General features: G+C 44.3%; 1 protein-coding gene across 1 annotated transcript; it reads left to right on the forward strand.

Moving 5' to 3' along the window:
- Positions 1 to 9,564: 9,564 nt before the first annotated feature.
- On the forward strand, positions 9,565 to 26,525 carry LOC115137799 (uncharacterized). The gene is made up of 16 exons (XM_065024074.1): positions 9,565 to 9,602; positions 15,245 to 15,276; positions 17,283 to 17,348; positions 17,450 to 17,473; positions 17,626 to 17,664; positions 17,823 to 17,870; positions 18,097 to 18,143; positions 18,274 to 18,326; positions 18,565 to 19,042; positions 21,365 to 21,490; positions 23,988 to 24,123; positions 24,203 to 24,250; positions 24,418 to 24,489; positions 24,615 to 24,780; positions 24,987 to 25,108; positions 25,242 to 26,525. Exons 1-16 carry the CDS (start codon positions 9,565 to 9,567, stop codon positions 25,268 to 25,270), a joined length of 1,524 nt encoding a protein of 507 aa, XP_064880146.1. The 3' UTR covers positions 25,271 to 26,525.
- The last annotated feature ends 1,271 nt before the right edge of the window (positions 26,526 to 27,796 follow it).

A 27,796-nucleotide genomic window follows, 5' to 3' on the forward strand; every position in this document is an offset into this window, starting at 1 on the left:
CCATGTTCTCCTCCTAACAGAGCTGTGGAGGGGAAACCTAGGAGATAAAACTTCCCATGTAAAACACTTTCTCTTGATCTCTGCTGTAAGATACACTACCATGTTCTCCTCCTAACAGAGCTGTGGAGGGGAAACCTAGGAGATAAAACTTCCCATGTAAAACACTTTCTCTTGATCTCTGCTGTAAGATACACTACCATGTTCTCCTCCTAACAGAGCTGTGGAGGGGAAACCTAGGAGATAAAACTTCCCATGTAAAACACATTTCTCTTTCAATAAAGAACCATTACAGTCTCTCGCACGCACACACACACACACACACACACACACACACACACACACACACACACACACACACACACACACACACACACCTCTGTCTACTGGTTTCTCTCTCTCTTTTAGTGTGACAATTCCCTCTGGCCCACACCCTTACTCTGTTATTCCTTCTCTCTGCCTTCCTGGCACATCTGGCCATTCCGTTTTTACACATTCACATGTACACTATAACACACACACACCTGCCACACCTGTCCACCCCTTACTCGCCTCTCTCGCTCTCCCTCGTCTCCCAGGTTTGTTTGGGTTGCCAGCGCCAGGAATCACAAACCATTTGGGGGGAAGACTCTTTTAACATTTACATTTACATTTAAGTCATTTAGCAGACTTAAAAATTGGTGCTTTCACCTTATGACATCCAGTGGAACAGCCACTTTACAATAGTGCATCTAGGTCTTTTAAGGGGGGAGGGAGGGAGGGGGGGAGAAGGATTACTTTATCCTATCCTAGGTATTCCTTAAAGAGGTGGGGTTTCAGGTGTCTCCGGAAGGTGGTGATTGACTCCGCTGTCCTGGCGTCGTGAGGGAGTTTGTTCCACCATTGGGGGGCCAGAGCAGCGAACAGTTTTGACTGGGCTGAGCGGGAACTGTACTTCCTCAGTGGTAGGGAGGCGAGCAGGCCAGAGGTGGATGAACGCAGTGCCCTTGTTTGGGTGTAGGGCCTGATCAGAGCCTGGAGGTACTGAGGTGCCGTTCCCCTCACAGCTCCGTAGGCAAGCACCATGGTCTTGTAGCGGATGCGAGCTTCAACTGGAAGCCAGTGGAGAGAGCGGAGGAGCGGGGTGACGTGAGAGAACTTGGGAAGGTTGAACACCAGACGGGCTGCGGCGTTCTGGATGAGTTGTAGGGGTTTAATGGCACAGGCAGGGAGCCCAGCCAACAGCGAGTTGCAGTAATCCAGACGGGAGATGACAAGTGCCGCTTCCTGTGTGAGGCAGGGTCGTACTCTGCGGATGTTGTAGAGCATGAACCTACAGGAACGGGCCACCGCCTTGATGTTATTTGAGAACGACAGGGTGTTGTCCAGGATCACGCCAAGGTTCTTAGCGCTCTGGGACGAGGACACAATGGAGTTGTCAACCGTGATGGCGAGATCATGGAACGGGCAGTCCTTCCCCGGGAGGAAGAGCAGCTCCGTCTTGCCGAGGTTCAGCTTGAGGTGATGATCCGTCATCCACACTGATATGTCTGCCAGACATGCAGAGATGCGATTCGCCACCTGGTCGTCAGAAGGGGGAAAGGAGAAGATTAATTGTGTGTCGTCTGCATAGCAATGATAGGAGAGACCATGTGAGGTTATGACAGAGCCAAGTGACTTGGTGTATAGCGAGAATAGGAGAGGGCCTAGAACAGAGCCCTGGGGGACACCAGTGGTGAGAGCACGTGGTGAGGAGACGGATTCTCGCCACGCCACCTGGTAGGAGCGACCTGTCAGGTAGGACGCAATCCAAGCGTGGGCCGCGCCGGAGATGCCCAACTCGGAGAGGGTGGAGAGGAGGATCTGATGGTTCACAGTATCGAAGGCAGCCGATAGGTCTAGAAGGATGAGAGCAGAGGAGAGAGAGTTAGCTTTAGCAGTGCGGAGCGCCTCCGTGATACAGAGAAGAGCAGTCTCAGTTGAATGACTAGTCTTGAAACCTGACTGATTTGGATCAAGAAGGTCATTCTGAGAGAGATAGCGGGAGAGCTGGCCAAGGACGGCACGTTCAAGAGTTTTGGAGAGAAAAGAAAGAAGGGATACTGGTCTGTAGTTGTTGACATCGGAGGGATCGAGTGTAGGTTTTTTCAGAAGGGGTGCAACTCTCGCTCTCTTGAAGACAGGAGGGACGTAGCCAGCGGTCAGGGATGAGTTGATGAGCGAGGTGAGGTAAGGGAGAAGGTCTCCGGAAATGGTCTGGAGAAGAGAGGAGGGATAGGGTCAAGCGGGCAGGTTGTTGGGCGGCCGGCCATCACAAGACGCGAGATGTCATCTGGAGAGAGGGGAGAAAGAGGTCAGAGCACAGGGTAGGGCAGTGTGAGCAGAACTAGCGGTGTCGTTTGACTTAGCAAACGAGGATCGGATGTCGTCGACCTTCTTTTCAAAATGGTTGACGAAGTCATCTGCAGAGAGGGAGGGGGGATTCAAGAGGGAGGAGAAGGTGGCAAAGAGCTTCCTAGGGTTAGAGGCAGATGCTTGGAATTTAGAGTGGTAGAAAGTGGCTTTAGCAGCAGAGACAGAGGAGGAAAATGTAGAGAGGAGGGAGTGAAAGGATGCCAGGTCCGCAGGGAGGCGAGTTTTCCTCCATTTCCGCTCGGCTGCCCGGAGCCCTGTTCTGTGAGCTCGCAATGAGTCGTCGAGCCACGGAGCGGGAGGGGATGTCCTCCCCGATCCACAGAGTACAAGCTCATTGTCTCTCAAACGGGCATTTATCTGTCAGGGAAAGCTGTTCAGTTGGACCCATATTAAACATTGAATAAGTTTGTCTGTAAATGTTGTTTGTTCAATTTGAGAAAACTGTACTTTGAAATATTTTCTCACAATTAGAGGCAGAACATACGCACAGTAAAATTAAACTCAAAGACAGTCCATGATGGTAAAATAGATGATTGTGTCTGACCTGATGACATAACCTGTGGTTATGTGTCAAGGATCAAAGGTCATTGTTCCTGCACATTGAATAGGGTAAGATGATGCAATTTCCTACATATCAGCCACCCTATTCGTCTCCTCACTGAGTGGAGAGTCACTACCTAAGGGGAGGGAGGGGGAACACAGGGAGAGAGACATGCTCATCAGGTCTTCTTAATTGCTGAAGCTCTCTCACCCACAGAGTAAGGTAAGACCCACCGGAGGGGGATTCCATGGCCTGGAGAAACAATTCTAAAACTCACACACAATAGATGAAGTGGGGGGAAATCCTGTCAGAGGGAGTTGAGGGGGCATAAGTAGACGCAACCGGCCCGAGGTGTAGAAAGCCCCTAAAACCACCCGAGCACAGAGACACCCTCCCCCCTATCAGGTACCCTGGCCGTCCACCTATACGCCCAGCTGCAGATGACTCAGTGCTTAGGCTACACACATAATCGCATGCATATATAAACTCTCGCTTACACGCATTCCCTCTGCTGTAGATAGTTACCTTTTGCGTACACTCTAACATATACACACATGCACTAGCGTGCACAAACACACACACAGCTCTCGCCACAGAGCCAGGTGGTTAAATATAGGATATTCTTCCCCATGTGTTAGGATTCAGGATGGTGTGTGTGGGGGTGGTGATAGGGGGGATGGGGGACTTTTGAACCCCTGTCTACGCTGAGTTAACTCACACATGGATGGAGGGGGGTCCAGGGTGCCAGACTGAGTCCTTCATCCGTGTCTCATCCTCCCAACGCCCACGTCCCATACTGGAACTCATCCCACGGTCGCCTCTGTGAACGAACGCACCAACTCCCCTGAAGGCTCAGAAACATAGAATCAACGAGAGAGAGAGAGAGAGAGAGAGAGAGAGAGAGAGAGAGGAAGTCAGAGAGAGAGAGAGGAAGTCAGAGAGAGAGAGAGAGAGAGAGAGAGGAAGTCAGAGAGAGAGAGAGAGAGAGAAGGAAAGAGGAAGTCAGAGAGAGAGAGAGAGAGAGGAAGAGAGAGAGAGAGAGAGAGAGGAAGTCAGAGAGAGAGAGAGAGAGAGAGAGAGAGAGAAGGAAAGAGGAAGTCAGAGAGAGAGAGAGAGAGGAAAGAGGAAGTCAGAGAGAGAGAGAGAGAGAGGAAGAGAGAGAGAGAGAGAGAGAGAGAAGGAAAGAGGAAGTCAGAGAGAGAGAGAGAGAGAGAGAGAGAAGGAAAGAGGAAGTCAGAGAGAGAGAGAGATAAAGGGGGAAAATGTAAGTTGTTTGTGATGGAGGGTGAGAGAGGGGTGAGTTACTCATATCAAAGTTCCCTTGGGACCATGCTGACTTGCATTTCTCTCTTTTTTCTTCCTTCCTAAATTACTGTCTCCATCCTTCCATCCGGTTTTTACGGACGCCAAGAGACAGGAAATCTGTTAATATGTGAGAACGCACAACAATTAAAGCCAGTCCTCTGTGGTGGGAGAGAGACTGTTGCCAAAGTCTAGATCTCTCTTTAGTAACAGTGTGTAGGTGTCATATCCACTCACATGCAGCCCTTGGGACACACATATAACTGCATGAATGCCACAAGTCAGCCCTATTAACATAAAGTTGACATATGAAAGATAACTTAAAGATGATCTGGGGACCGACTCTGGAATCTCACTTAAAGAGCCCATGCATGGGCCTGCACACTTAAAATATGTACTGTGTCTCTCTCTCTCTCTCTCTCTCTCTCTCTCTCTCTCTCTCTCTCTCTTTTGTCATGGGGATATTTGAACCTCAGTACTGTGAGACATGACTCAACGGCTCATCTGGAGACTGAAAAGACTGGATCCTGTCAGACGGTCTATAGCTAGATGTGTTTAGGGGTGCAGCAGACCTGCATCTTTTGTTCATTGTTCTATGATCATTAACCCTGAGCCTATTGACATGGAACTGAGTTGAGAGGAAACGACATCCCTCGTCTCCAGAGTAAGAGGATACCTCGTTATATATAATGTGTCTGTGTGTGTGGGTGCATGTGTGTGTGTGTGCGTGCGTGTGTGTGTATGTATGCCTGTGTGTGTGTGATAATGGGATAGCGGCCCTCTCCCCAGAACAACAATGGTCAAATGAACCCCCTAGAGTAGGTGACATCATTCTTTCCAAACTGGTCTGTCCATCCTAAAAAAAGCCCTGTCTTACCCACCGCTGCTTTAGCATTCAAACAAAGTAAGGCTTCTTCCTTGTTCCAGGGGCCCTGTCTCAATGCATTATACTTATCTACTCACATACTTAGTTGTTGGAATCCATAATGTATGTTTCCAGTACACATGGCCAGGGACAGTTTCTGTTGGTATTTTGACATGGATTTACTCAAACAATTGCAATCTTACTGTTGTGTTTCACCAGACCAGCAGATGCTAGGGGGCGTCCCCCCAGACAACTGTGACTGTGTGTTTGACAGGTGGATTTCCCTGAGTGAGCATCAGGTGTGGGAGTGGATGAGAACAACTTCACTGGATTAAGACCCAGGCTGTGTGTATAATCCTCTCCCCAGTTCCTCTACACCAGAAGAGAAGTATGAATGGATGAGTGTGCAATTTCAGTGGATTGAGAGTCCTCTCCCCTGCCCCTGTACATCAACACAGATTACAGAGCACTCAGAGCAGCCAGAGGCCTCTTTCTCTCACTCCCCCAGGTCTCCTCTCCTCTCTCTCTCCCCCAGGTCTCCACTCAGGTCTCCTCTCCTCTCTCTCTCCCCCAGGTCTCCACTCAGGTCTCCTCTCCTCTCTCTCTCTCCCCCAGGTCTCCACTCAGGTCTCCTCTCCTCTCTCTCTCCCCCAGGTCTCCTCTCCTCTCTCTCTCCCCCAGGTCTCCTCTCCTCTCTGGATTCCCCAGGTCTCTACTCAGGTCTCCTCTCCTTTCTCTCTCCCCCAGGTCTCCACTCAGGTCTCCTCTCCTCTCTCTCCCCCCCAGGTCTCCACTCAGGTCTCCTCTCCTCTCTCTCTCCCCCAGGTCTCCACTCAGGTCTCCTCTCCTCTCTCTCTCCCCCAGGTCTCCTCTCCTCTCTCTCTCCCCCAGGTCTCCTCTCCTCTCTGGATTCCCCCAGGTCTCTACTCAGGTCTCCTCTCCTTTCTCTCTCCCCCAGGTCTCCACTCAGGTCTCCTCTCCTCTCTCTCTCCCCCAGGTCTCCAATCAGGTCTCCTCTCCTCTCTCTCTCCCCGAGGTCTCCTCTCCTCTCTGGATTCCCCCAGCACAGCAGCTCAGGCAGGCAGGCTATTGATCCAGCCTCAGCTCCATGTGTGTCTTGTCCCTGCATTGAGGGGCTGAGTTCTCCCTGTAGGGTTATAGACTTATATAATTTATCTGTGGTCACCCGGTTTGTTCCAACTCTCTGTCACTGTCTGTTGCTGCACACATATATACACACACATACAGTGCCTTGCGAAAGTATTCGGCCCCCTTGAACTTTGCGACCTTTTGCCACATTTCAGGCTTCAAACATAAAGATATAAAACTGTATTTCTTTGTGAAGAATCAACAACAAGTGGGACACAATCATGAAGTGGAACGACATTTATTGGATATTTCAAACTTTTTTAACATTTACATTACATTTAAGTCATTTAGCAGACGCTCTTATCCAGAGCGACTTACAAATTGGTGCTTTCACCTTATGACATCCAGTGGAACAGCCACTTTACAATAGTGCATCTAGGTCTTTTAAGGGGGGGGGGGGGGGGGTGAGGGGGGGGGGGGGGGTGAGAAGGATTACTTTTTACAAATCAAAAACTGAAAAATTGGGCGTGCAAAATTATTCAGCCCCCTTAAGTTAATACTTTGTAGCGCCACCTTTTGCTGCGATTACAGCTGTAAGTCGCTTGGGGTATGTCTCTATCAGTTTTGCACATCGAGAGACTGAAATGTTTTCCCATTCCTCCTTGCAAAACAGCTCGAGCTCAGTGAGGTTGGATGGAGAGCATTTGTGAACAGCAGTTTTCAGTTCTTTCCACAGATTCTCGATTGGATTCAGGTCTGGACTTTGACTTGGCCATTCTAACACCTGGATATGTTTATTTTTGAACCATTCCATTGTAGATTTAGCTTTATGTTTTGGATCATTGTCTTGTTGGAAGACAAATCTCCGTCCCAGTCTCAGGTATTTTGCAGACTCCATCAGGTTTTCTTCCAGAATGGTCCTGTATTTGGCTCCATCCATCTTCCCATCAATTTTAACCATCTTCCCTGTCCCTGCTGAAGAAAAGCAGGCCCAAACCATGATGCTGCCACCACCATGTTTGACAGTGGGGATGGTGTGTTCAGGGTGATGAGCTGTGTTGCTTTTACGCCAAACATAACGTTTTGCATTGTTGCCAAAAAGTTCAATTTTGGTGTGTCTCCCAGGTGGCTTGTGGCAAACTTTAAATGACACTTTTTATGGATATCTTTAAGAAATGGCTTTCTTCTTGCCACTCTTCCATAAAGGCCAGATTTGTGCAATATACGACTGATTGTTGTCCTATGGACAGAGTCTCCCACCTCAGCTGTAGATCTCTGCAGTTCATCCAGAGTGATCATGGGCCTCTTGGCTGCATCTCTGATCAGTCTTCTCCTTGTATGAGCTGAAAGTTTAGAGGGACGGCCAGGTCTTGGTAGATTTGCAGTGGTCTGATACTCCTTCCATTTCAATATTATCGCTTGCACAGTGCTCCTTGGGATGTTTAAAGCTTGGGAAATCTTTTTGTATCCAAATCCGGCTTTAAACTTCTTCACAACAGTATCTCGGACCTGCCTGGTGTGTTCCTTGTTCTTCATGATGCTCTCTGCGCTTTTAACGGACCTCTGAGACTATCACAGTGCAGGTGCATTTATACGGAGACTTGATTACACACAGGTGGATTGTATTTATCATCATTAGTCATTTAGGTCAACATTGGATCATTCAGAGATCCTCACTGAACTTCTGGAGAGAGTTTGCTGCACTGAAAGTAAAGGGGCTGAATAATTTTGCACGCCCAATTTTTCAGTTTTTGATATGTTAAAAAAGTTTGAAATATCCAATAAATGTCGTTCCACTTCATGATTGTGTCCCACTTGTTGTTGATTCTTCACAAAAAAATACAGTTTTATATCTTTATGTTTGAAGCCTGAAATGTGGCAAAAGGTCGCAAAGTTCAAGGGGGCCGAATACTTTCGCAAGGCACTGTACATACAAACACACCATGTGTAAGTAACTGTAGTCCTGGAGAGGGAGAGATGGGAGATGAGATCCACTCATCCACTCCAAATGAGCACCAGATCGATAGGAAAGCACTTGATCCTGCACTCATTCCTCTGTCCCTGGACATCACACACACAGAGAAAGGCAGGAAAGCGAAAGAGCTGGTGAGGGGGGCACTCACACACAGCACTCTCACTCTGTAGAATAGACTAGAGATAGGCCTATGATTAGTTACATATTTTCTGATCATTACCATTGAGAGCTGTTGACTTATATCAGGCAGAGCGTTTTCCATTCAAGTAAAGATGAACTGGCCAATAGACCGTGATCAAGAAATAGTTAACTGGGAACTTCACTGGCAACAGAACATCGTGTTTTTCTTATTGTAGATTGCGATATCTAGTGTTTGGTTTCGTGTACTGCAGATTTACGGGTTTATATTTTCCCGCTAAAAATGAACTTTTGACACGAGACCATTGACTTGACCTACTTTTGGTTATTTAACATTTATTTAACTAGACAAGTCAGTTACGAACAGATTCAAATTTACAATGACGACCTACACCGGCCAAATACGGACGACGCTGGGCCAATTGTGCGCCGCCACATGGGACTCCCAATATCCTGGTTCGTATCCAGGCTGTGTCTATAGTGACGCATCAAGTACTGAGATGCAGTGCATTAGACCCGCTGCGCCATTCCGGAGTCCCCTAGATATAGATACAATGTTACAAAGAAAGGGTGAGAAATATCTACAACGTAACGCCTGGATATCAAAAGGTCTGACCATTTAATACAATGTGGCAGAAGTATGACAGTTTATTTTAGTATCAGTATTTTAGCATGTAAGCTGTTTAGTAATCTTCAATAATTAAAATCATATTGGGAGCCCAGATAATCTTCCTTATTGTACATATTTTATGTCCCCACCATATTAAACAGAGTTCTCATTGATCAGAATTGACGGGAAAGAAAGCCAGAAGAGCCATGCAGCCAGGCGTCTTGTTTCAATGAAAAAGCGGACTAGAGTTATGCAAATCATTGGCCCAAACTAATCGGCGGGATAATATACTCCTCCCACTGAGCTGTTCGTGCGCACTTCTTTGTTCCAGGCTGCGCTTTTGCAGCTATTTGTAAATCATTTGGAATTGTAGACAATGAGACATCTATGTAAAAAAAACATGGTAGTAACATCAGCATATTTTAGCCTAAACTAAACCTATCCCTACTATGGGAGAGTGTATTTGTTTTGAGAGCTTACATCGTCCTATTTGATGTAAAGTCAAGGTATCATTTTAAAATGAGATGTTTTCTGACAAAGAGGCAGGCAGGTGCTATCACGGAACATCGCGTGAAGCAAAAACCGTGAAGCAAAAACGACCATATCAAAACCGAAGGTGAAAGTTCCTCAAAGGGCACATGATGGTGGCGAGGATGGCGAGCTGCGGAGCCGCTTGTAACCTGGATGAAGGGTAAGCATCTTAAATACATAGCCAAATAATGGCGAGATTTAGTCTTGCACGTAGCCTATATATGCACGAGGTTGCATTCACACTGACAAAGATGTGCGCCGCAATGATCTGTCGAATCCGGAAAGAGCTGTTCCTTTGTTGTTGCTGCTTGCTACCCTTAGCTGGTAACTTAGTTCTCGATAAAAAAATATAAAAAAACACAAGACCCTAAATAGTTGCAACCGTGTATTTTTTATTTTATTGAAGACAGACCCCCAAAGTGAGAGGGGACGCCATGGTCGCTTTGTAACGCACAAGATGCTGTGTTGTTGACTGATCATAATACAAACATGCCCATCGCCCAAGCAATATGGCTATACCGCGAGTTACAACTATAGAACGATGTTATTCTGTAGGCCAACCCAATGCAACAATCATTTTTGGGTTCTCAATTAAACCGTCTCTTTTAACTTGAAAACGAAACCACTTTTGTGTACCCGTCCTTCACCACTGCATTTTGCACTGACACAGTTAGGCTACTTTGTCTCGATGTATTGTTTCAGGTGTTTAGAAGCGTGCCAGCCAGGTCGTTCTTCATTAGACACCTGCCATGTGAAAGTGCTTGAATATAGTAAAGGTAAACTAGCTTCGTTGTTATATGTATAGGAGCATCTATGTACCAAATAATATACCATATATGGTATATACCATGTACCATATAATCATCTTGAATTACGTAGGCTATTGGGACTTTTTCCAGGGAAACTTGATAGTCAAGGACGATTTTTTTTTTTTAACCCATATCACTTCTGTAACCAGTGTTACTACAATCATGGTAATGTTTTATACCGTAGAATGTAGTTGTAGAAATGTAGAAAACGTTCTACATTGTCCCCTTTGTGTAGTAAATAATGAATAGTGTTTGTGTGGAGAGTAACCATGAACCCCAGGGCAGTTAAAGGTGACAGATGGTGACTTATATCCAAGGGGAGCACTAGGTCAATAGTTACTGTGGTTTCCTGGTTTTCTATCACACCACAGGCTTCTGGAGAAACAAGACACATTTGGCACCTTGCCACCATGCCACACCCTTTTGCCACTGACTTAAATAATCCAAATTCTGGTTAGACAATTCAACGCTCAAATCACTGAAGAGGCTTGAGTGTCACCGAAGTGCTGACATATATACTGTACCAGTCAAAAGTTTGACACACCAGCACATTCCAGGGTTTTTCTTTATTTGTACTATTTTCTACATTGTAGAATAATAGTTAAGACATCAAAACTATGAAATAACACATATGGAATCGTGTATTAACCCAAAAAGTGTTAAACAATGTCACGGATCCCTCTGGAACTTTCATTGCGCACACCTGGCCCCTATTCCCAGTGATTGTATTTGTATATATGTGCCCTTTGTTCATCATGGTGCTGTCCATTATTGTTACTATGTCTGTTGGTATGTGTGAGTACCTGTGCTGTGTGTTTCACCTGTGCTGTGCTTTTGTGCCCGTGTGGATTGCGCAGATGATTACGGTTCTCGCCCCGTGTGATAATCATTGTGTGCTAGTGTCATTTATTCGAGGTTCTCTTCGCTCTTTTGTTTGGGTTTCAACCCTGTGTTTTTGTTACGTGTTTGTTTGGTCTTCGTCGCCGTAATTTGGGGCTTAATAAAAACCCATGTTATGCATTCCTGCGTCTGCCTCCCGAATCATTCATACCGACGTGACAAACAGAAAAAGATTTTAGATTCTTCAAAGTAGCCACCCTTTGTCTCGATGATGGCTTTGCACACTCTTGATATTCTCTCAACCAGCTTCACCTGGAATGCTTTTCCAACTGTCTTGAATGAGTTCCTTCATATGCTGAGCACTTGATGGCTGCTTTTCCTTCACTCTGAGGTCCAACTCATCCCAAACCATCTCAATTGGGTTGAGGTCGGGTGATTGTGGAGGCCAGGTCATCGGATGCAGCACTCCATCACACTCCTTCTTGGTCAAATAGCCCTTACACAGCCTGGAGGTGTGTTGGGTCATTGTCCTGTTGAAAAACAAATGATAGTGCAAACCAGATGGGATGGCGTATCGCTGCAGAATGCTGTGGTAACCATGCTGGTTAAGTGTGCCTTGAATTCTAAATAAATCACTGACAGTGTCACCACCAAAGCAACCCCACACCATCACACCTCCTCCTCCATGCTTCACGGTGGGAACCACACATGGGGAGATCATCCGTTCACCTACTCTGTCTCACAAAGACACAGCGGTTGGAACCAAAAATCTCACATTTTGACTCATCAGACCAAAGGACAGATTTCCACCGGTCTCATGTCCATTGCTTGTGTTTCTTGGCCCAAGCAAGTCTCTTCTTCTCATTGGTGTCCTTTAGTAGTTGTTTCTTGGCAGCAATTTTGACCATGAAGGCCTGATTGACGCAGTCTCCGCTGAACAGTTGATGTTGAGATGTGTCTGTTACTTGAACTCAGTGAAGCATTTATTTGGGCTGCAATTTCTGAGGCTGGTAATTCTAATGATTTTATCTTCTGCAGCAGAGGTACCTTTGGGTCTTCCTTTCCTGTGGCGGTCCTCATTGAGATACAGTTTCATCATACTGTTACGCTTGATGGTTTTTACGATTGCATTTGAAGAAACTTTCAAAGTTCTTGAAATGTTCACTATTGATTGACCTTCCGGTCTTAAAGTAATGATGCAGTGTCATTTCTCTTTACTTATTTGAGCTGTTCTTGGCATAATATGGTATTTTACCAAATAGGGCTATCTTCTGTATACCACCCCTACCTTGTCACAACACAACTGATTGTCTCAAACGCATAAAGAAGGAAAGAAATTCCACAAATTAACTTTTAACAAGGCACATCTGTTAATTGAAATGCATACCAGGTGGCTACCCCATGAAGCTGGTTGAGAGAATGCGAATAGTGTGCAAAGATGTAATCAAGGCAATGGGTGGGTACTTTGAAGAATCTCAAACATTTCTTTAACATTTTTTTGGTTACTACATGATTCCATATGTGTTATTTAATTGTTTTGGTGTCTTCACTAGTATTCTACAATGTGTATTAAATAATGAGTAGGTGTGTCCAAACTTTTGACTGGTACTGTAGATATTCAATTATACTGAACAAAAACATAAATGCAACATGTAAAGTGTTAGTCCGATGTTTCATGAGCTGAAATAAAAGATCCCAGAAATGGTTAATTCACACAAAAAGCTTATTTCTCTCAAATTTTGTGCACAAATTTGTTTACATCCCTGTTAGTGAGCATTTCTCCTTTGCCAAAATAATCCATCCACCTGACAGGTGTGGCATATCAAGAAGCCGATTAAACCGCATGGTCATTACAGAGGTGCACCATGTGCTGGGGACAATAAAAGGCCACTCTAAAATGTGCAGTTTTGTCTCACAACACAATGCCACATATGTCTCAAGTTTTGAGGGAGCGTGTAATTGGCATGCCGACTGCAGGACTGTCCACCAGAACTGTTGACAGAGAATTGAATGTTAATTTCTTTAACATAAGTTGTTGTAGAGAATTTGGCAGTACGGTCATGCGGCCTCACAACTGCAGACCACGTGTAGCCAGCCCAGGACCATCACATCTGCCGTCTTCACCTGTGGGATCATCTGAGACCAGCCACATGGACAGCTGATGAAACGGAGGAGTATTTCTGTTTGTAATAAAGACCTTTTGTGGGGAAAAACTCATTTTGATTGGCTGGGCCTGTTTCCCCAGTGGGTGGACCTTGCTCCCAAGTGGGTGGGCCTAAATGTATTTATTTAAATGGACTGTTTTCCTTATATGAACTGTAAATCAGTAAAATCGTTGAAATGTTGAGTTTATAATTTTGTTCAGTATACATAAATATACAATGCACAATATCTGCGGAATATATGACCCCTCATGAAGGCATAACGTTTTACCCTCATACTTGACTGTTTAGTGTATCATTAATATTGTGACTGATGGTGTGTGATATGTTAACCTACTGAGGTACACAAGGCTAAATTGGAGCTGTGACAAACTATAGCACTAGAACTAACTGACGATTGCCTATCCCTTGTTCACAGGCTTTCAGTGTGTTTATGTAAGGCTGTAGGAAACATGCAAAAACTGTGGCTTTATCGCACCACAGAGACACAGACAGAGAGAGAAGGGGTAAGAGAGACAAGAAAGGAAGGGGAGGGTTTGGTTTTGTATGAGTGGGAGAGAAATAAGAGATGGTGAGAGGCCAGGGTTGACAAGAGGGCAAAGAGAAATACATAGAAATAATTTACAGAGAGATGGATAGAGGCTGAAAGTATAACACAGGGTGAGACCCAAATGCAGACACAGGAGGCAGATGGTTTGAGTCTCTGATATTTATTAAACAACATGGGGCAGGTCGAGGACAGGCGAAAGTTCATAACCAGGTCAGAGTTCCAAACTGTACAGGGATGCAGGCAGGCTCAAGGTCAGGGCAGGCAAAAGGTCAAAACCAGGCGGACTAGAAAAACAGAGACAAGGAAAAAGCAGGAGCATGGAAAAACACGCTGGTTGACAAAACAAGGTGAACTGACAACAGACAAACAGAGAACACAGGAATAAATACCCTGGGAATAATGTGGAAAACGGGTAACACCTGGAGGTGGGTGGAGACAATCACAAAGACAGGTGAAACAGATCAGTGCGTGACTTCTGTCACGGGCAGAGTACATGTGGGAATATGACTGCCATGGAAATGTATAACAGTTGTGTTGTGATACAGAAACCTGTTGGCTGTGTCGAACATTGACCTTGGAAAAGTAAACAGTCTTTCCTGTACTCCTGTCTGAGGACAATGAGGATGAGGACCACTAGCTTATCAGGTTTCATTAAATCTAAAAGAGTGACAATATTTACGACACAGAACTAGAAAGTGTTTCTCCTGTATTCCTAGTCTCCTCTGTGGTAAAGGACTAAAGACTACACTTGAGTAAACTCTGGCTTTTGATCACCTAGAGCGCAGTATTTTTACGATGGAGTAAAATAAAAAATAAATACTGTTGACCTAGTTCTCTGTGCGTGCTGAACTTGTTCACACAAGTCACAGACTGAATCACCAAGCGGCACGCTTTGTCTGAGGCTGAGAGACATCCTCTGGATGATGCATATTATTATGTTTTTTTTAATAAACCTGTAACACTGCTCACTGCAAAACCCTTCCCTTTGTGTCTTGATGTTAGATCAACTTTTGATGTTCTCTGATACTGTCTCTTTAAGAACTTATGGTTTATAATCACAAGCACTATTATCAGCCAGTACCTTTCCATGTGTTTGCAGTACCAGCCGTCCAACACTAGTGTGTAAAACTGGGTCAGTATGTATGGGGTGGGGGTTCCACACCACACTGGGGGATGGACTGATGTCATGAACATGAGATTTTGGCAGCTCCTCCACTTCCTGTTTTTGTGCCTCAGTTAAATGAGCGTTTGTGTGTACATCAGAGAGAGGAAGTGAAGACAGAGATGGGTCTGCAGCTGGACAGTTCAGCACCACCCCCTCTTCTCCACACCCATAATCCCCTCCCCCCACTGGTCCATAAACTGAAGTTGTATTCTCTTAACTCCATTTTGATAACGTCTTGGGATGCCCTTATCATTTCCTATCTCTTTTAACCAACAGCGATGGAGACATCCCTGCCCCTGACCAGAAGGGTAAGCACCGTTCACTCTTTGTTTGATTGTGCATGAAATGTTTTGTCTCATGTGGCAAAAAGTTCTGAATTAATGTGATATTTAATTAGACCAGCAGATGGCAGTCAACACCAGTAAAAGAAATCTGTGTGTGTGTGTGAGATGTACATTGGGCTGATAAAGCATGCTGTCTGAGGGTAGACGCAGTGGATGTTAGATGAGGCAGAGCGCGATTGGAGGCATATGAGGGCACAGATGGAGAGATGGGGGGGAAAGAGATAAGGGGAGGGGGAGGGAGAACGAGCAAGAGAGAGGGACGTTTGTAGAGCAGAGAGAGCGAGAGAGACCTGGCTGGTTCTCAGTCTGAGATGAGGCTCCCTGCCCCAGGGAGGACTGGCTCCATCTATTAGCTTCCCCTCTGCTAATGCCAGGCTCTCAGCTAGAAGGCCTGACCCAGACTCACTCCTGCTGGGTACAGATACCCCTGGAGCTAGCCATGTCTGTACACCAGGGCACCAGTTCACTTCACTCTATCTTACCAGGTAGGCCATAGTTTCACTTTAGATTAGGACAATTATTGATAATAACCGTGAAAAAAAAAGATAATCTGAATACATACATTTTAAGATGGGGGGGGGGGAGGTTCAACTTTATTTTCAAGTAGATATAGTTTACCCAGTAGCATTTTTTTTCATTTTTACATGAAAAGGGTAAAAGTTGGTAATCATTTTACAATGATTTGGGTGGAGAAGCTTGATTTTCAGAAGTTCCAAGAAGTCAAAAACATTTGCTTTTGAGAAATTGTCTCGCCAAAGCTGTGTTGTATTCTTTAGGTATCTCGTAGCTTATTTTCAAAGATGCATTACAAAATATATTCTACAAAAATGACAATCATAACAATAATCGTGACCATTTGCATGGCAATTAATCGTTACACAATCATCACAGCCCTACTTCAGATGCACTTACAGTATGAAGCATACAATTTATAAGTAATTCTGAATGAGAATATCAGCTTCTGTAAAGTTACAGCCCCGACACAGGGGCCCTCAGCCCTATACATAGAAAAAGCACAGACATATCACCCAATTACAATACGCTCATATACATACTGTATCCAGTTTGCGTTCATCTACATTAGTGAGGAATCAGTTGTGGAAGTTTCAGATGAGTGATGTGAGTGAAGATATACGGTATACACTGATGAGCTCATCAGAATGAACTTCGTCACAGTTTGACAAAAGAAGTGCAACATTTAGATCATGCTCAGTCAGACAGTACATAAAAGGCTACAAATCGATAATGTATGATATTCTTTTTCTTTCATTTGTTAGTAATAGGCCTAGGGTAGACATGAGTAGAGAACCTTCAGAAAACTCTCAGGGGATGGGCTGGAGTTGTTTGGGGCACGTCCCACAGAGGGCCAGTCCCCTGAGGTTTTTAAATGTTTTATTTAGCTAGCCAAGTCAGTTGAGAACAAATTCTTATTTACAATGCCGGCCTACCGGGGAAAAGTGGGTTAACTGCCTTGTTCAGGGGCAGAACGACCAATTTTTACCATGTCAGCTCAGGGATCCCATCCAGTAACCTTTTGGTTCCAAGCCCAACACTCTAACCACTAGGCTACCTGCTACTTTATGGGTAAAGTGGGGTGGAAAGATGGAGAGAGGAGATTTCCTAATTCCATATTAACCCCGTACCCAAGACCTCTCTACTAAAAGTTCAGTTGTTACAGATAATCTGACTGAAAATGATAACAGTGGCTCAGGTGGACACACCTTTGCAGTATGTTTGTATTTTCCTCGTATAGAGAGAGATTTCACTCAAAGAGAAGCCCCCCCCCCCGCGAACACTACTCAAACAGAACTCTAATGGTCTCTGAGCTGCATATAGGCATATAGACCCCCTCTCAAGTCATGTTTGAACTACCAATCAATTTCCCTCACCCCTCTTTATTTGAAAGTACACTTAGAATGAGAAACGTTTTCAAAGTTCATCCCTCCATGTCCTATGGATTTTTCTGACAGACAATGCAGGGACATCTACAGAGGAGAGTTCTGAAGAAGAGGATGATGAAGAGGAGGAGGATTCTGGTGAGCGGCTGCTCGAGATCAAAAACTCTCCATCACAGTATGAATCTTCAGGCTTTATCCCACCCTCTAACATAACGTTCTCTCTCTTTGTCTTTCAACAGACGGCTTTGCTGAGAAAGAAGGAGGTGAGAAAAACACAGGCCTTGTTCTGTCAGCTTCATCAAAATCATTTACAATCTGTGATGATACACGGTCACACCAGCACCTGGCTTGTGTCTTTACTCAGTCAGTTAGGATCTTTTTAGAAATAATTGTATTATTTCTTGGCTTGTCCCAGTAGAATCCGAGGAGCCTGACGTTGAGGGTTCCTGTAATGGTGAGTGGGAACTAAAACGTCAGCCACAATGCCTATATCTGCCTTATCCTGCCTCTGAAATACAGATGATTAGCCTCTTTCACCTCAGAAAGTCCTGAGTAGAATGATTGCTCCTCTCCCCCAACTTCCTTCATGAGGTGTAACTTATCTCTCTACAGAGTCAGAGTCGGCTCCTCAACCTGATGCAGAGGTTTCCCTTGCTAAAGGTATCCTCAGTTTGACACAAGTCATTCTACTACCAAATGTTTAGCTTTTTCCACAAAATGTCGAGCTATCCTAGACAAAGGAGATTGTAAGGGTTGAAAGGCTAGAGAGAGGATATCTGGGTGCATTCATATGTTTATGAAAATGTGTCTGCAAATCATAGTCTGAGAGGTAGAGTACTCCCCAAGAGGGAGTGCCTAGTTTGACCTTTGGCCTCTCCTTTGTCAGATGTGCCCCTCAAGCCATGCTGTGAAAAATGCAAGGCTGTCCAGCAGGTAAGTACATTTGTTTGATTGTGGAATTGAACGATAGTTGTGTAATAAAGCTTCAGAGACATACAGTATGGCTGTAGACTCACTAGAGGAACAGGGGCCAATCTTAGTACCATGTCTGTTTCTCAATCAGAGTCAAGGCAATGAACTGGTTACTCCCAGGAGGATCTCTAAAGGACGCCTACAGTGAGTAGCTCTTCTACCTGTAGCCTCGTTCCTTCTCTTTCTCTTTCTCACTCAGACTCTCCTCTCTCCCTCCCTCTTTTTTGTCTCCATCTCTAAATCTCTTACTCTCTTGCTTACTTAGTATCTCTACCTCTCTTTTTTAATAAATAAGAAAATCCCCAAACCACTAATGCCCCTTCTGCTGAGTGTCTGTCTGACTGGTATGAGTCTGTCCATCTCTCTGTGTTCTGTGTGTCAGGGTGCAGCTGGAGGGAGAGGGGACATATGAGTGCTCCGTCACCGGCCTGGTGTTTGAGGTGTCAGAGAGAGTCCTGATCCGCTACTCGGTCTTGTCCTGGTCCAAGTTTGGCATGTTCCTCAGGGACTCCTGGAGGTTCGCTGGGCCCATCTTCAACGTGGACTGTGTCAACAGCCCCTCATCCATCCTCACCTCCATCCAGTTCCCTCACTTCCTCTGCCTCGCTGACCCCGACAGTGAAATGACCTTTAGTGTCCTGCATATGAAGGACAGCTGTCCGATGATCGAGCCCTCGGTAGACCACTCTGGCAGCCATGTAAAGTGGCGTGTATCGTCCCTGTCCCCGGTGGGGCCCATTGTCCAGAGCAGCAAGCCTGTAGAGCACCACGGGGTGGTCCTGGTGTATAAGGAACTGGCTCTGAACAACTCCTACTCCTTTCGCATCTACCTGGCCACCAACAACTCCTCCGACATTAAGGTGAGAGGGACACAGGGTGTGTGTATGCGGATCATTACAGTAACATCTTACTGAGTCAGAGAAATGCCCACTGGCCTGACCTCCTGGCACTCTGACTCACACTGTGGTCTCTACTGAGGGAAATCACATGTCACACTGGAAGTCTGCGGTCTGTTTATTTGTGTGTATGTGTGTGTGGTGATCAAGATGAGTTCATTTGTCACTGTATCAGAGGGCATTGGTGCATATTAATTAACAAATGATTGTGTATTGATTTGCGTATCTGTATCTAGGAATAACTCAGATGGAAACCCCAAACCTCATACATTAGATCTGAATCTAGCCCAGTGGACAACACTGGTTAACTTCATTGGGATAGGGGGCAGCATTTTCACTTTTGGATGAAAAGTGTGCCCAGAGTAAACTGCCTCCTACTCAGTCCCAGATGCTAATATATGCATATTATTAGTATTATTGGATAGAAAACACTCTGCCGTTTCTAAAACTGTTTGAATGATGTCTGTGAGTGTAACAGAACTCATATGGCAGGCAAGAACCTGAGAAAAAATCCAAAGAGGAAGTGGGAAATCTGAGGTTTGTAGTTTTTCAACTCGGCCCTTATTGAAGATAGTGGGATATTGGTTATGTTGCACTTCCTAAGGCTTCCACTAGATGTCAACCGTCTTTAGAACGTTGTTTGATGCTTCTACTATGAAGGGGGGCTGAATGAGAGGGGAATGAGTCAGAGGTCTGCCAGCAGCCACAAGCTCAGTTACGCGCATTCACATGAGAGGTAGCTCCTGTTCCATTGCTTTTCTAATGGAATTCTCCGGTTGTAACATTATTGAACATTTATGATAAAAACATCGATTCTATACATTGTTTGATATGTTTCTACGACCAGTAATATAACTTTTGGGAATTTTCTTCCGACCTATCCGCTGGAAGTCACACGCGCGTTTGGATTTGTTTACCAAACACCCTAACAAAAGGAGGTATATGACATAAATGATTAACTTTATCGAACAAATCAAACATTTATTGTGGAACTGGGATTCCTGGGAGTGCATTCTGATGAAGATCATCAAAGGTAAGTGAATATTTATAATGCTATTTCTGACTAATGTTGACTGCACAACATGGCGGATATTTATTTTGGCTGGTTTGGGCTCTGAGCTCCGTACTCAGATTATTGCATGGTATGCTTTTTCCGTAAAGTGTTTTTGAAATCTGACACAGCGGTTCCATTAAGGAGAAGTTTATTTAAAGTTCCATGCATAACACTTGTATTTTCATCAACATTTATAATGAGTATTTCTGTAAATTGATGTGGCTCTCTGCAAAATCACTGCATGTTTTGGAACTACTGAACATAACACGCCAATGTAAAATTAGATTTTTGGATATAAATATGCATTTTATCGAAACAAAGCATACATGTATTGTGTAACATGAAGTCCTATGAGTGTCATCTGATGAAGATCATCAAAGGTTAGTGATTCATTTGATCTCTATTTGTGCCTTTTGTGACTCCTCTCTTTGGCTGGAAAAATGGCTGGGTTTTTCTGTGACTTGGTGGTGACCTAACATAATCGTTTGTGGAGCTTTCGCTGTAAAGCATTTTTTTTAAATCAGATACTGTGGCTGGATTAACAAGAATTGTATCTTTTAAAATGGTGCCTAATACTTGTATGTTTGAGAAATTTGATTTATGAGATTTCTGTTGATTTGTATTTGGTGCCCTGCAATTTCATTGGCTGTTCCGCTAGCGCTAGCGGAACCTCGTTCCCAGACAGGTTAAAATGACAATGTTTTTCCAACTGGTAGGTTTATATTGGGATAGTAACACCATGTGTATCAAATATAGACCACAGTTAATATTTACTCTGTGATATTACACAGTCTATTAGGTCACATGTCACCCAGTACCTGAAATGTGGTTTGAGCGCTGGTAGTGTGTAGAATCAGTGGTGTGTGTCTTAGTGTGATAGTAGTATCAGTGGTGAGGGGAATGGCTGAGTGACTGAATGCCTGAGCTCATCAGAAACCCACATTAGAGCACTCAGCTTCAGAACAGTCCATTTAACCCTTCATAACTGGCCAGGGAAAGGAGTTGTTGACCGTTAGGCAACAATAAGAAAGATTTTCCATCACACACCAAAATGACCATGGAAAACATCTCCGTCCACCAACTCCCAGGTATCCTGAACAGGGAATAGTCATCCCCGCTATTACCATTTATTAGAATCTCTCGCTTACTTATGGTAAATCACTGGTCTACTTCTATCTATTCCTTTGTCTCTCTGCCTCGCTTTCTCCTCCTCTACCCCTCACTCACTCCAGGACATATGGAAGGAGGTGCGTTGCGCCAACAAGCGTTACCTGAAGGTAGAGAAGCCACCCACCTGTAAGTTGGATGAGAGGAGGTACCGCCTCATGAGTGAACCAGAGGGAGACATCAGCCCCGCGGTGAGGTTTCATTCACCCATTACTGCATAACCAGTAAGCACTGACCTACAGTACAGTTGAACTCAGAAGTTTACATACACCTTTTCCAAATACATTTAAACTCATTTTTCACAATTCCTGTCATTTAATCCTAGTAAAAATTCCCTCTTAGGTCTGTTAGGATCACCACTTTATTTTAAGAATGTGAAATGTCAGAATAATAGTAAAGAGAATTACTTAATTGAGCTTTTATTTCTTTCATCACATTCCCAGTGGGTCAGAAGTTTACATACACTCAGTTAGTGTTTGGTAGCATTGCCTTTAAATTGTTTAACTTGGGTCAAATGTTTCGGGTAGCCTTCCCCAAGCTTTCCACAATAAGTTGGGTGATTTGGGCCCATTCTTCCTGACCGAACTAGTGTAACTGAGTCAGGTTTGTAGGCCGCCTTGCTTGCACACGCTTTTTCAGTTCTGCCCACAAATTTTCTATAGGATTGAGGTCAGGGCTTTGTGATGACCACTCCAATACCTTGACTTTGTTGTTCTTAAGCCATTTTGCCACAACTTTGGAAGTATGCTTGGGGTCATTGTCCATTTGGAAGACCCATTTGCGACCAAGCTTTATCTTCCTGACTGATGTCTTGAGATGTTGCTTCAATATATCCACAAAATTTCCCTCACTCATGATGTCATCTATTTTGTGAAGTGCACAAGACCCTCCTGCAGCAATGCACCCTCACAACATGACGCAGTCACCCCTGTGCTTCACGGTTGGGATGGTGTTCTTCGACTTGCAAGCCTCCCCCTTTTTCTCCCAAACATAACGATGGTCATTATGGCCAAACAGTTCTATTTTTGTTTCATCAGACATTTCTCCAAAAAGTACAATCTTTGTCCCCATGTGCAGTTGCAAACCTTAGTCTGACATTCTTATAGCGGTTTTGGAGCAGTGGATTCTTGCTTAGCTGCCTTTCAGGTTATGTTGATATAGGACTTGTTTTACTGTGGATATAGATACGTTTGTATCCATTTCCTCCAGCATCTTCACAAGGTCCTTTGCTGTCGTTCTGGGATTGATTTGCACTTTTCGCACCAAAGTACGTTCATCTCTAGGAGACAGAACGTGTCTCCTTCCTGAGTGGTATGATGGCTGCGTGGTCCCATGGTGTTTGTACTTGCGTACTCTTATTTGTACAGATGAACGTGGTACCTTCAGGTGTTTGGAAATTGTTTCCAAGGATGAACCAGACTTGTGGAGGTCTACAATTTATTTTCCGAGGTCTTGGCTGATTTATTTTTATTTTCCCATGATGTCAAGCAAAGAGGCACTGAGTTTGAAGGTAGGCCTTGAAATACATCCACAGGTATGCCTCCAATTGACTCAAATTATGTAAATTTGCCTATCAGAAGCTTCTAAAGCTATGATGTAATTTTCTGGAATTTTCCAAGCTGTTTATAGGCACAGTCAACTTATTGTATGTAAACTTTTGACTCACTGGAATTGTGATACAGTGAAATATAAGTGAAATAATCTGTCTGTAGACAATTGTTGGTAGATGTCCTAACCGACTTGCCAAAACTACAGTTAACAAGAAATGTGTGGAGTGGTTGAAAAACTAGTTTTAATGACTCCAACATAAGTGTATGTAAACTTCCGACTTCAACTGTATGTACGGTACATTGAGTGTACAAAACGTTAAGAACACCTTCCTAATATTGAGTTGCACCCCCTTTTGCCCTCAGAACAGCCTCAATTCGTTGAGGCAGGGACTCTACAAGGTATCAAAAACGTACCACAGGGATGCTGGCCCATGTTGACTCCAATGCTTACCACAGATGTGTCAAGTTGGCTGGATGTTATTTGGGTGGTTGACCGTTCTTGATACACATGGGAAACTGTTGAGCATGAAAAACGTGGCAGCATTGCATTTCTTGACACAAACCGGTGCGCCTGGCAACTACTACCATACCCTGTTCAAAGGCACTTAAATATTTGGTCTTGCCCATTCACCCTCTGAATGGTACACATACACAATCCATGTCTCAATTGTCTCTAGGCTGAAAAATCATTCTTTGACCCGTCTCCTCCCCTTCATTTAGACTGATTGAAGTGGATTTAACAAGTGACATCATTAAGGGATCATAGGTTTCACCTAGATTCACCTGGTCAGTCTATGTAATGGAAAGAGCAGGTGTTCTTAATGTTTTGTTTACTCAGTGTATGTACGGTATGTCCTATGTGTTTATTCATCATTTCTTCTTTTTTAAATTATTTAAAAAAATATATATATATATTTTTTAATTGAACCCTGTTTCGTGGTATCCAATTGTTAGTAGTTACTATCTTGTCTCATCGCTACAACTCCCGTTGCTCGGGAGAGACGAAGGTCAAAAGCCATGCGTCCTCCGAAACACAACCCAGGTGTTCTTAATGTTTTGTAATACTCAGTGTTGGTACATTATGTACTATGTGCGTTTATTCATAATGTCTGTGTTGTGTGTATTTGGTGTCCTGCAGGACTTGCCGTTCACGCTGGCCGTGACTAAATTGAAGGGATATTTTGAGGTGTTCTTTGAGCAGCCCCCTCCTTTCAAGGTCTCCCTCGTAGAGACAGAGTCCGACAAGACTGTGTGGTCAGCCACCATCAGAGAAGGTACATACACACCTGCTGTGCGTTTGTCTGTAATGTGTTGTGGGTTAAGGTGCAGGATATTAATGTATCTCCCTCTCAGGTGACTGTGTGGACAATACAGTTGAAAAGCCAAGGAAACTGACAAATAGTAAGTTTGTCATTTTTGTTTGCCCCTCTAAATATCAGCATCAAGAGTTTACTTCATTCCAGTGTATGTTCTAGATATCAAGTTCTCTGTACACAAGCACTTTTCATCCTATCATAACAAAGTAGCTTTTGATTGACAAAGTAGCTTTTTTTTCTCCTCTTCTGTAGACAGGAAGAGAAGCACCAGCACATCAGAGGAAGAGTTGCCCAAAAAGAGACGCCGATGCGCAGATGAGTCAGGTGATGGTTTGAACACATCCATTGTGTCATTTGCTGTTATTACTGTGGTATTATTCCTGTTGAGTTGCTGTTCAGTCGTCCTGAATAAAACCCTTAAAAGTCTGACGTTCCTCTGTTGTCCCCAGACGGAGTGCGGACAGTGCAGGTCCCAGACGTGTCGTCCAAGCAGCTGATGCAGGTGGCTAAGATGCAGGGGAAGGAGTGGAAGCAGGTGGCTATCGGTTGCCTGGACCTGTCCTCCAAAGATCTGGACGATATACAGGCCAGTGAGAAGGATGTCGACATGCAGAGGTACAGTAGATAGATATAGTATCTGCACCCTTAAAACTCAACTTTATATTACTCGCCAGCCATTATTTTGGGTATTTTTCATTGAAGAATTCTTGGTACACCGATCATTCAATAATTGTACAATAACTTACTTTCTTTGATTCATATTTTTGGTGATTTCTTTTTAAGATAATGTGACCCTCAACTTGTTTCGTGTTGGGTTTCAGGTTTAAGGCGTTGGAGCGCTGGAAGACTGGCAGGCCAAATGGTCAAGCCACGGTCACTCACCTCTTGATGAGCCTACAGGAGCTGGATGACCTGCCCAACAAGGTCCTCAAGACACTGCAAGGTTAGAGACACACATTAGACTAGAGCCACAAACACTCAATCACCTGTCTCCACACAGATATTTGTACTCATTCTTGTCTCCTACTAACATACACCCATTTCTGTCTGTCTCTTTCTGTCTGTGTTCTCCTCAGATATGATAGACAATAAAGCGGCCGAATGAGATATATTTTGCCTCCCAAGGTCCCTGCCATTCCGCAGCCCTATCGTCAATGAGCCAGAGAGACAATGGGAGAGAGACGTTTGAACTCTTGCCTTGAATACAGAAATCCCTCTGCTTCTGCTGTATTGCAGGGGTACTCTTACCCTACGAGGTCCGGAGCCTGCTGGTTTTCTGTTCTACCGGATAATTAATATACCTGGTGTCCCAGGTTTAAATCAGTCCCTGATTTGAAGGGAACAATGAAAAAATGCAGTGGAACTGGCTTCGAGGTCCAGAGTGGAGTTTGAGGGCTGTATGGAGTAGGATGAACGTTCCCGCTACTCCAGGGATGGGAAACTCCAATCCTCAGGGGCCGGAGTGATGTCACATTTCTTCCCCATCACTAGCTAACGCAGCTGATTTAAACTAATTGCATTCTAAACTGAAGATCATAATTAGTTGATTATTGGAGTCAGGTGTGTTAGCTGGGGCTGGGGCAAAAGTGTGACACCAATCCAGCCCTGACTCACTGGACTGGAGCTGCCTGCCCTTGCTCTAGAGGCTGATCTAAGGTCAGCTTTGCATACCTCCTTCATAAATTGAGGATGGTACACTGATCCTAGATCAGAAGCATTATGTGTCCCCTGCCATTGTCTAGGCAGGGCAGGGCCGGCACACCAACCTAGCACTGTCAGCCCCTTCCAGCCCAAGAGAATTGGGATTCAATTGCCTTACAATGATATGTTTGATTTCTGCAGGCCTGGATACTAGAGCTGGAGAACGTTGTGCCCTGCCTAGTAGTGATGTTTAGTAGTGGGAAACCCTGGCTTTTCACCCCTCATGTTCTCTCAGGATTTCAACAGGAGTTCAACAAAGGCATAGAAAGAGAATTACACCACAACCTTTAATCTTGAATGGTTATGTTCTTAGACATACACAAATGGTCCATTAACCTGGAATAATGCAGGCGTTATGTAGAGGTACCCCAAACAGCCAGGAGCTGATGCTGCGACCTGTGGTGCAGTGAAGACCTCTTATGTAATAGATGAGCTCTGGGAAATAGGTAGCTAATATGTAGCCAGTAACAGACATGGTGCTGCAGTATGGAAACTGCTAACACACTTACAGGGCTGTTGTCTCAAACATTGTACATTTACATTACATTTAAGTCATTTAGCAGACGCTCTTATCCAGAGCGACTTACAAATTGGTGCATTCACCTTATGACATCCAGTGGAACAGTAGTGCATCTAAATCTTTTAAGGGGGGGGGGGGGGGGGGGTGAGAGGGATTACTTTATCCTATCCTAGGTATTCCTTAAAGAGGTGGGGTTTCAGGTGTCTCCGGAAGGTGGTGATTGACTCCGCTGTCCTGGCGTCGTGAGGGAGTTTGTTCCACCATTGGGGGGCCAGAGCAGCGAACAGTTTTGACTGGGCTGAGCGGGAACTGTACTTCCTCAGTGGTAGGGATACATTTTGTATTTTGATATTTCTCAATCAAGGCATTGCCACTTACTTAATCATGGAACAACTACTCAAGGAGTGTAGCTGTACTTTTAATACGGTGTACATATTTTCTGTTTTTTAAACTATACTGTGATTGTTTTTTTTGTAGTCTGTTTGTTTGTTTTTATGTGTGTTATGACCAAATTGAGCCGTCAAACTGACAATGGGGATAACTAAGCTTCATCTCAGAGAAAATATTGGTAATATTTACTTTTGTTTAGACTGGATCGTGTACATTCTGTAGCCTGGAAATCACGCTCAGTGCATTTGAACATGGTGGGATTGACTGAATTCCAGAAACCACTAATGTAGGAGGGTTCTTTTGTTCATAAAAAGGGCTACTAACTCATTTTAAACACCTGCACTATTGTAAAGTGGCTGTTCCACTAGATGTCATAAGGTGAACGCACCAATTTGTAAGTCGCTCTGGATAAGAGCGTCTGCTAAATGACTTAAATGTAAATGTAATAGGGATGTCACTGTTGCCAATACTGAGACCCAAATACCCCAGGGAGAGTAACAACGATTAACTGTGAAATGATGAATGGGAAAACCATGAGTTAAGTTGTCTATTGAATGCTATTTGCAAGTGTGTACATATTTTTACACAGTGATCGCTCCGAAAAGGCCATCATTAATATTCCATCCTTACATGTGTACTTCTGTAATGTTGCAGCTCAGGTAAGGGCCTTCATAGGGCTCTGGGTATGGTGTCTAATATTACAAATCTTTGACTGAATAAAATACATTTTTGCAAAAATTGATAAATAATGTTTAATTGCAAATAATTTTCAGCTAGCAGATGATGGTCTTCATGACTGTTAGGCTATGAGTTAATCAAACATTTATCCTATGTAACCGGTTCTGTACCTGTACCTTTCTGCGGTGTGTTCTGGTGAGGTGTATGTGGAAGGGAAAGCTCTGAAAACAATTCTGCCGGTTGTCTCTTTTAATGACTGCATGGAATGGAGATAAATGCAAGGCAAATGTTAATGCTGCCGTCTGGACTCTCATAAGTACATTTATCACTCCTCATCACGCT

Source organism: Oncorhynchus nerka, linkage group LG11, assembly GCF_034236695.1.
Source record: "Oncorhynchus nerka isolate Pitt River linkage group LG11, Oner_Uvic_2.0, whole genome shotgun sequence".
NCBI lineage: Eukaryota > Metazoa > Chordata > Actinopteri > Salmoniformes > Salmonidae > Oncorhynchus > Oncorhynchus nerka.